This window comes from Silene latifolia, chromosome Y (genome assembly GCF_048544455.1).
Source record: "Silene latifolia isolate original U9 population chromosome Y, ASM4854445v1, whole genome shotgun sequence".
Lineage (NCBI taxonomy): Eukaryota > Viridiplantae > Streptophyta > Magnoliopsida > Caryophyllales > Caryophyllaceae > Silene > Silene latifolia.
The window spans coordinates 193222026-193231898 of record NC_133538.1 but is presented as its reverse complement, the minus strand read 5'-3'; the positions used below and the strand labels follow the sequence as shown (position 1 = coordinate 193231898).

Below are 9873 nucleotides of genomic sequence, written 5' to 3'. Positions count from 1 at the left end.
AACCAAAGTGACCAGCTATTGCTCCTCCATGAGCTTCGCGAACAAGTAATTCCTGAATCGAACTTTGTGGAATACAAAGTCGATTTCCCTTGAATAAAAATCCATCTTGCAATGTATAAGCTCCAGTAGGCTCAATCAACTCTTTAGCAAAAGATGGATCAGTCTTTTACAACTCCTTAATATGCTCGAAACCCAACAATCTTGCATCGAGCTCAACCAACAAACAATGCCTCCTGGAAAGTGCATCAGCTACAACATTCGAACTTCCCGTCTTATACTTTGATGAGAAAGTAAAAGATTGCAGAAACTCGACCCATTTAGCGTGCCTTTGATTTAACTTTTGCTGCCCATGTATATGCTTAAGAGCCTCGTGATCAGAATGTAACACAAATGGCTTTGGTCGTAAATAGTGACTCCAATGGTCTAATGCTCTAACAATGGCATAGAATTCTTTATCGTAAGTTGAGTAGTTCAGCCTCGCACCACCTAGCTTCTCGCTGAAATACGAAATAGGCCGCTTCTCTTGCACCAATACGGCACCAATTCCAACACCACTCGCATCACATTCGACCTTAAACAACTTGTCGAAATTAGGAAGTGCTAAAACAGGTCCTTTTACGAAGTTTCCCTTCACTTGTTCAAACGCCTTTTGGGCACTAGTATTCCACGCGAAAACCCCTTTCTTGGTCAGCTCTGTAATTGGAGCCATGATCGAACTAAATCCTTGAATGAATCGTTTATAGAATGATGCTAACCCATGGAAACTCTGCACCTCTATAGTCGATTTAAGAACCGGCCAGGCCTAGATTGCTTCGACTTTAGATGGGTCCATACTCACGCCATCTTTGCCCACAATGTAACCAAGAAACACTACACTCGGCACCATAAACGTGCACTTCTCAAGCTTGCCAAATAGCTTCTGTTTTCGCATAACTTCGAACACTGATCTTAAATGCTGTTTATGCTCTTCTTCATTCTTTCTATAAATCAGAATATCATTGAGATATACAACCACAAACTTGTCAAGGAAAGGCCCTAACACTTCATTCATAAGCCTCATAAACGAGCTAGGAGCGTTACATAGACAAAATGGCATCACGAGCCATTCATATAACCCCTGTTTCGTTTTAAAAGCGGTCTTCCACTCATCTCCCTTTCGAATTCTCATCTGATGATAACCACTCCGTAAATCAAGTTTAGAGAAAACACATGAACCAGAAAGTTCGTCTAACATATCGTCAAGCCTTGGCATAGGAAAGCGGTATTTGATTGTAATGTTGTTCACCGCTCTACTGTCAATACACATTCGCCAAGTACCCTCCTTTTTCGGCACTAATAACGCTGGTACTGCACATGGACTCAAACTCTCTTGTACATACCCTCGATCAATTAATTCCTGTACTTGCCTTTGTAATTCTTTAGCTTCCTCGGGATTACACCGATAAGCTGGTTTATTAGGCAATGCAGCTCCGGGAATTAAGTCAATGCGATGTTCAATTCCCCGCAAGGGAGGTAACTCATATGGTAACTCCTAGGGAAACACATTCATGAACTCATCAAGTAACCCCTGCACTCCTCGGCAGTTACTTTCACCAACGGACTCCAAGTCTCTGACAACCAGCACATAAGCTCGTTTTCCTTGAGCAAGGACCTCCTCTACTTCACTTGCTTCTAAAAACAAACTCTCCTTTGCAACAGATTTCTTATGTTTACTTGGTGACAACGGTTTAAGATGATATTTAGCTTTTCCTTTAGTCACGAAATAAACATTGCTCCTCCCGTCATGTACTACCTTTCGATCATATTGCCACAGCCTACCCTGTAAAATATGACAAGCATTCATCGATATTACATCACACAGCACCTTATCTTCATACGGTCCCAATTGTAACGATACTAGGGCCTGTTTCTTAACTAATATCCCATTATTCCTATCAAGCCAATGCAATTTGTATGGTTTAAGGTGGTTTTTAGTTGGCAACTTCAGATTATCAACTAAGTCTCTAGATACGACATTGGTACAAGAACCGCTATCGACAATAAGAGTGCAAATTTGATTGTTTACCTTACAATAAGAATGAAATAATCGTTCCCTTTGCTCCTCTTCAACGTGAGCAGCCTCGGTGTGGAGGCTTTGAAGCACCAACACCTCCTTCTCCCCGTCGCTGTAGGGTTCAATAACGTGTATCACTTCATCGCCACTCTCCTCCACTTGCAAATCAGATTTGGATTCGGGTTCTGGAAGCACAAAGTTCGGAACAAAGTCAACCAATTCTTGAATCGTTAGAGCTCGCTTTTGCGGACATTCATTGGCAATGTGCCTATATCCATGGCACTTGAGACATCGTCGCAATCTCGCATCCTTTATTTCAACCATTGTATCCTTGCCCTTATCTTTTGGATCCTCCTTTCGTACATCCTTGCTACTGGTCATGGTAGCTGCTGATTTCGAGTAAGTGCCTGAATTCCTCGAATAATCACGAGCATAGGATTTCTTGCCTTTATCTTGCTTCTCGAATTTAAGAGCTAGCCTGCAAACATCGTTAAATCCATCATAATTCTGGATTTCCACCCGTAGTGCTAGGCTCGAATTGAGGCCACGAATAAAACGCGCAGTTCTCAATTCTTCCTTCTCTTCCAAATCGCAAACAATGCTCAATTTCTCGAATTCTTTCACATAATCAGCAACACTCAAGCTTTCTTGCGTTAAAGATGTTAGCTTTAAGTAATTATCTTGCTCGTAGTCTCTAGGAAGAAACCTTTTCATAAGATGCTTCTTTAACTTTTCCCAAGTTTCAATCTTAGGGTTTCTGTCTTTCTTGCGTTGCTTCTTCAGATTTTCTTACCATAAAGATGCGTACTTGGTTAATTTTAATGTAGCAACCTTAAATTGCTTATGCTCATCGTAGTCTTTATATTCGAAAATTCTCTCTGCTTGACGAATCCAATCCAGAAACTTTTCAGCATCTAGATCTCCATTAAACTCTGGTATGTCGAGTTTAAGGCCTCTGTCATCATCGTTCTTGTTTTTCTTTTTATCCTTTGGCTGCTCGTCTTCTTCAGATTCGGACGGACTGTCCGAATTCTTTTTCTTCTCCTTATTCTTTAACATAGTTGTTATCTCCTTTAAAACATAAGACATCTGAGCCATCCCCGTTTTTAACTCGATATGACCATCTTCCCACGTTTTTGGAGTACCATCTTTGTCGTTAACCATAATTAACAACTTCCCAAGACAGATTTATTAAGGAATAAATCTGAACCTTGCTCTGGTAACCAATTTGATATAGAACTCGTTCGTTAGAATGTAAAGTTAGTTTAAATTGCAGCGGAATTATTGATTAGTTTGAGTATGTCGTGTATAAGATCAGAAAACAAGGAAATATAGTTGGTAATTGCGGGAAGTTGGAACAAAGGACATGATAGATTAGCGAATCTTGTTCTAACCTCGCAAGGTTATAGCTCAATTTGCTATAACTCAGCCTCGCAAGGAAGAGTCGTAATCTAATCTCGAAAGATTGACACAAGTTTTACGAACTGTAAAATTTATTGTATTTCTGAAATATTCTAAAAAAAAAGGCCACAATCGGTCCTTATTTATAGTCCTACTCGATGTCACAATCTGACTCGAGATCTAATTCCTCAACTTATCTTCCAAGCAATTTTTCCTAAACTAATAACTAATAAAAATCAGATTTGTGGAAGCTAAATAAAACTAGGATTAGGAAATATAGAGTTTCCTAATTTTATTTGGATTAGGAAATATAGAGTATCCTAATTTTATTTGGATTAGGAAATATAGAGTATCCTAATTTTATTTGGATTAGGAAATATAGAGTATCCTAATTTTATTTGGATTAGGAAATATAGAGTTTCCTAATTTTATTTGAAAACAGTAAAATAAACTAATAGCTAATCCAACACAATTTAGGAAATCGTGTCTCCTAACATGGCTGGAATTCCGTGCTCCTACACGGCTTAGGGAAGCGTGTTTCCAGCTCCGCTACCTTCATTGCTCTCCCATTTCAACATCGTCACATAACTCGACCTCATTTTGAAACCTTCTGTAATTTGAGTTACATTTCGACTAATGAGCACTTCATTTTCGCTATCTTCTAATGCTCCCGCATCAGTGCAGGGGTTACTTGACGAGTTCATGGATGTGTTTCCCAAGTACAGGAACTAATTTATTGAGGGTATGTACAAGAGAGCTTGAGTCCATGTGCAGTACCAGCGTTATTAGTGCCAAAAAAGGAGGGAACTTGGCAAATGTGTATTGACAGTAGGGCGGTGAACAACATTACAATCAAATACCGCTTTCCTATGCCAAGGCTTGATGATATGTTAGACGAACTTTCTGGTTCGTGTGTTTTCTCCAAACTTGATTTACGGATTGGTTATCATCAGATGAGGATTCGAGAAGGAGATGAATGGAAGATGACATTCAAAACGAAACATGGGTTATATGAATGGCTCGTTATGCCATTTGATCTATGTAACGCTCCTAGCTAGTTTATGAGGCTTATGAATGAAGTGTTAAGGCCTTTTCTTAACAAGTTCGTGGTTATATATCTCGATGACATTCTGATTTATAGCAAGAATGAAGAAGTGCACAAGCTACATCTTAGAATTGTATTCGAAGTTATGCGAAAACGGAAACTATTTGGCAAGCTTTAGAAGTGTACGTTTATGGTGCCGAGTGTGGTGTTTCTTGGTTTTATTGTTGGTAAAGATGGTGTGAGTATGGACCCATCCAAGGTCGACACAATTCAGGCCTAGCCGGTTCCTAAATCGACTACAGAGGTGCGAAGTTTCCATGGATTAGCATCATTCTATAGGCGATTCATTCAAGGGTTCAGTTCCATCATGGCCCCAATTACAGAACTGACCAAGAAAGGGGAGTTCTTGTGGACTACTAGCGCCTAAAAGGCATTTGAAGAAGTAAAAAGTAAGTTGTGTTCCGGACCTATTTTAGCACTTCTTGATTTCCACAAGTTGTTTGAGGTCAAATGTGATGCGAGTGGCGTTGGAATTGGTGCTGTATTGGTACACGATAAAAGGCCGATTGCTTATTTCAGTGAGAAGCTAGGTGGTACGAGGTTGAATTACTCAACTTACGACAAAGAGCTCTATGCCATTGTGAGAGCATTGGATCATTGGAGACACTATTTGCGACCTAAGCCTTTTGTATTACATTCTGATCATGAGACGTTGAAACATATACATGGGCAGCAAAAGTTGAACCCAAGGCACGCTAAATGGGTCGAATTTTTACAGTCTTTTACATTCTCATCAAAGTATAAGACGGGAAGTTCGAATGTTGTAGCTGATGCACTTTCCAGGAGGCATTGTTTGTTGGTTGAGCTCGATGCAAGATTGTTGGGTTTCGAGCATATTAAGGAGTTGTACAAGGTTGATCCGTCTTTTGCTAAAGAGTTGATTGAGCCTACCGGAGGTGGAGTAAAACTCTTAGGACTCGATTTTTGGATGAATAAGACTCGAATTTTAATAGTATAACGGACTATTTGATTGTGATTAAAATGACTAAAACAAACACAAATAACAATGATTTTTGACAGAAACTCTAAGGACTTGATTTGGACACTTGAATGGACTGTTTTAAGGACCAACAAACAACACAAGGACAGTTTCAAAAACTAGCAAACGACTCAACCAAAACAAGGCACAACACAGCCTGTTTTGGACGAAAATAAAACCTTAATTTACTTGAGTAATTTGAATGAAAACAATGGAAATAAGATTGTAATTTAAGTGCTTATGAACTAAACATTCAAATAACAATTTCCATAATGACTTAAGGCAACAAAAACAGAAACTTTGGGACTGTTTTGACACGAAAACAAGAACAAGTAAACGGGATATGACTTAAACTAGATCACGAAGCAGGTTTAAGCCTTGGAATTAAGCTCAAGATCACGAAGCAAGAGCTAATTCCGCCTCAAACACTAAGTAATGAGGGATTTTCCGCACTAAGCAAGAAGAAACTTGATTGAAAACTTCAGTTTCAAACTCATATTTTAATTCACTCAAATCTGATTTTTATAAAGAGAAAAGAGCTCCTTAAATAGAGTCCTTGTTGCAATCCTAGCCCTACATCTAAATTAGCATCTAAGGGCTCAAAAGAGTTTTCTAAAAGGACAATAAAACGGCCCCAAGACCTTACACAAATCAGAAAAGTAAAACTACAAGACAACTAACATAGAGAGGATTGTTGGCAATAGTACAAGCTTCTTTGGCATGCTCTTCTTATTTATCTTATAAGGACTTCTTGGGCAGCTGGTGGGGCTCGTCCATAAGGAGTATAATACCCAAAGTTGCAGAAAAAAGTATTTTGGAGCTTGCTTGGACAAAAGAATAAAGCTTGAAAGAGATGTTTAGCACATACTCCAAAACCGTATTCATTGTGACCACTCGGTTTTGGTGCTGTCTTTTGCATCTGATTTAAACCCTTTCAAGATTAATTATCCTAGGCAAAAAGGCTCTAAACTCATCATAGATGAGTCTTAGGCCGGAAAATGGCATGTGTTCTTAGACGGAATTGAAGTTGGACCTCGATTTTGGTGAAGGACCAAAACCGGGTAAAACGATGCTTGGTGTTGTTGCCATTTTTGCTTCAATCCCTCCCTCTTCAAAAGGACTTGCCCTCAAGTCCTGGAAATCATCATCCTTAATCTCCTTATAGCTTGGACTCAAGTCCCCAACATCAAGTGTGACATGAATACCCAAGAGCTCAATCTTGTACTTGTTGAACCCAATTTGCTTGATGACTTTGAAAGGACCTTCTTCACTTGCCATGGACTGTTTTTTTCCTTTGCTTGATGACCTTAGTCTTGCTCATATTCACCCATACAAGGTCTCCTGGCCTTAATACTTGTGTTTCCTTAAGAACCATGGACATTTCTTTGCATTTGGTGGCCTTAGCATGGATGGGAGGTTCCTTTTCAACTCGTTTCTTGACTCCTTTCCATTCCTCAACAATTGGCTCAAAAATTTGTATTTGGGCAGCCTCTTTGCCATGGCCATTGCCACTAGCCTTGCACTCGAATTCAAATGAGCTAGTTGAACTTGGAATAGAGAATGTGATGCGGGAGCATTGGAAGATAGCGAAAATGAAGGTGGCGGAGCTGGAAACACGCTTCCCTAAGCCGTGTAGGATCACGGAATTCCAGCCATGTTAGGAGACACAATTTCCTAAATTGTGTTGGATTAGCTATTAGTTTATTTTACTGTTTTCAAATAAAATTAGGAAACTCTATATTTCCTAATCCAAATAAAATTAGGAAACTCTATATTTCCTAATCCTAGTTTTTTTTTTTGGTAAAATGTGAGAGGGTATATATAAGCTCAAAAAATAGGTACATACAAGATAAGGACTTAGTACAGGCACTAAGTCTCCACTACCAAGCCATCACGGATGCTACATCATAAGTAAAGCATTAAGTTTACAAACAACTTAACCTCCTATCAAATTGTATCACAACTAATATCATAAGCCCCATTTCCTCAACCATGTGCTATCATTCCTGCTAGGACTCCTACCCATCTTGACTTTTATCCTGCGACATACCTCATCCTTGATCATTTCAACCAGTTTCTGAGGTCTGATGAGAACAGATCCGAATACGAGCAAAGATTCCTTTGACTCCATACATGGTAGTAAAGAGCATTCCACAAAGCAGGTAGTGAACTTGCTGTTTTAGACATTTTGGCATTTTGCGATCCTCCAAGCATGCTAACATGTATTCTGAAGCCACACCACTGTTCCAACAGTAGCAGTACTTGGTTGCTATAGGGACAGTCGAAAAACAAATGAGACTGAGTCTCAACTTCCCTGTCACAGATGATGCACCTGTCATCAGTGCAGCATCCCAATCTGAACAGTTTCTCTTTCACTTTTAGTCCCTTATGCATACTGATCCAAGTGATGATAGCATGCTTAGGGATGTTCCAGTTACTCCATATCATAGGAGTCCAGTGCTGTTGAGGTTGCTTATGTCTAAGCCATTCGTAGCCACTGCTAACTGTGTACCCTTTAGAGTTAAGAATCCAGGTATTAGCTACATAACCAGTTTTCATCATCTCTTTTATTTTACGAGATATTTTTCCAAGCCCACGCAAAGATCTCGAAGGAGGAGAGTAATTGTGCCGTCTTTATCCTTGATATAGAGCCGATGGACCCACTTGATCCATAGTCCGTCGATTTTATATAGACCCAATCAACCAGTTTGCCTATAGTAGCATAATTCCAGGTAAGAGCTCTTTTGATACCAAGGCCACCCTCATTCTTTGGGAGAGTAATTTCCCGAGCGACAAGGGGTACCTTGTGATATTCGAGCTACCATCCCATAGAAAGTTTCTACAAATGGCTTCTATTCTCTTGATCACATTCTTTGGAATCAAAAAAATCCTGCCCAGAAGAGTAGAGAGTATTTAGCACAAAGATTAATAAGAGTTATCCTCCCTGCATAAGATAACTTCCTGGCACCTAAGCTTCTTATTCTTGCCACCATTCTTTCGGTCAGGATATTGCACTCTTTTTTTGTCAACCTCCCTGCTTGTATTGGTACACCCAAATATCTGAAAGGCATTGTCCCTTCCTCAAACCCTGCAAACTGATGGATATCATCTTTGACCTGCTGAGCTACCCCATTATAGTAAACTTCTGACTTTGAGTTGTTCATTGTAAGTCCAGAAGCTTTGGAGAATGAAGAGAATGCTCTTAGAAGTAAAACAATAGACTGAGTGTCACCCTTACAAAACATAAGCAGGTCATCTGCAAAAATCAAATGGTTCAATTTTGTGGCTTTGCACAGAGGATGGTAATGGAAGGGCCATCTAGCAGTGGCATACTTGATCATTCTGGTTAAGTACTCCATGCACATAGTAAAGATGAGGGGGGATATGGGATCTCCTGGCCTAAGTCCCCTCCTTCCTTGAAAGTAGCCAAATTGACCCCCATTGAGACAAAGAGAGAAGGAGGTAGTTCTTACACAAGTCATCACCCTTTGAATGAAGGCTTCAGGGAACTGGAATCCTCTGAATAGCTGCTCAACAAAGTCCCATTCAACTGTATCATATGCTTTTTGTAGATCAATCTTGAAGAGGCATCGTGGGGACACAGCTTTCCTATTATACATTTTCACAAGGTCTTGACAGATGAGGACATTCTCTATAATAGACCTACCTTTTATGGAAGCACCTTAATTCTCACTAATAAGGTCAGGTAGCACCTGAGCTAGTCTATTACATAGCAGCTTGGAAATCACCTTATAAATCATGTTACAACAAGCTATTGGCCTGAACTGCTTGACTGAACTAGGTCTATCACATTTAGGGATAAGAGTTATGTTTGTAGCATTTATTTGTTTCAGAATTGCCCTATGGAGAAGAAATCTTTGATAGCAGCACACACCTCACCTCCAACTATATCCCAACTGTCTTTAAAGAAAGCACTCGTATATCCATCTGGTCCAGGGGATTTATCAATTGGAGTAGAGAAGAATACAGCTTTAATCTCCTCATCTGAAACTGCAGTACTGAGTATAGCAGCATGATCCTGATTACAGTATTGTCCCTCAGCCATAACCTGATGTCTCACCCTTTCTGTAGGCTTTTGATTACCCAACAAAGTTTGATAATAGTCCAAGAAAGCATTTTGAATGCTCTGACTATCAGTACAGGTCCTACCATATTGGTCATCTATTTGCGTTACCTTATTCAGACTGTTTCTCTTCTTAATTGAGGCATGAAAATATGCTGTATTACTGTCCCCAGCTTCTAGCCACTGCAATTTAGCTTTTTGTTTCAGGTAACTGTTTTTGGCCTCTATCAAGCCCCTCACCTTAGTAGCAG

The 9873-nt window shown here is 39.7% G+C and overlaps 2 protein-coding genes across 2 annotated transcripts; both read right to left on the bottom strand.

Moving 5' to 3' along the window:
- Positions 1 to 802: 802 nt before the first annotated feature.
- On the bottom strand, positions 803 to 3217 carry LOC141629708 (uncharacterized). Its single transcript, XM_074442675.1, has 3 exons — positions 2847 to 3217; positions 1619 to 2759; positions 803 to 1531 (listed from the first exon to the last, which is right to left on the bottom strand). Exons 1-3 carry the CDS (start codon positions 3215 to 3217, stop codon positions 803 to 805), a joined length of 2241 nt encoding a protein of 746 aa, XP_074298776.1.
- A 4382-nt stretch (positions 3218 to 7599) lies between these two features.
- Positions 7600 to 8100, bottom strand: LOC141629707 (uncharacterized). The gene has a single exon (XM_074442674.1). It carries the CDS (start codon positions 8098 to 8100, stop codon positions 7600 to 7602), a length of 501 nt encoding a protein of 166 aa, XP_074298775.1.
- Positions 8101 to 9873: the final 1773 nt, after the last annotated feature.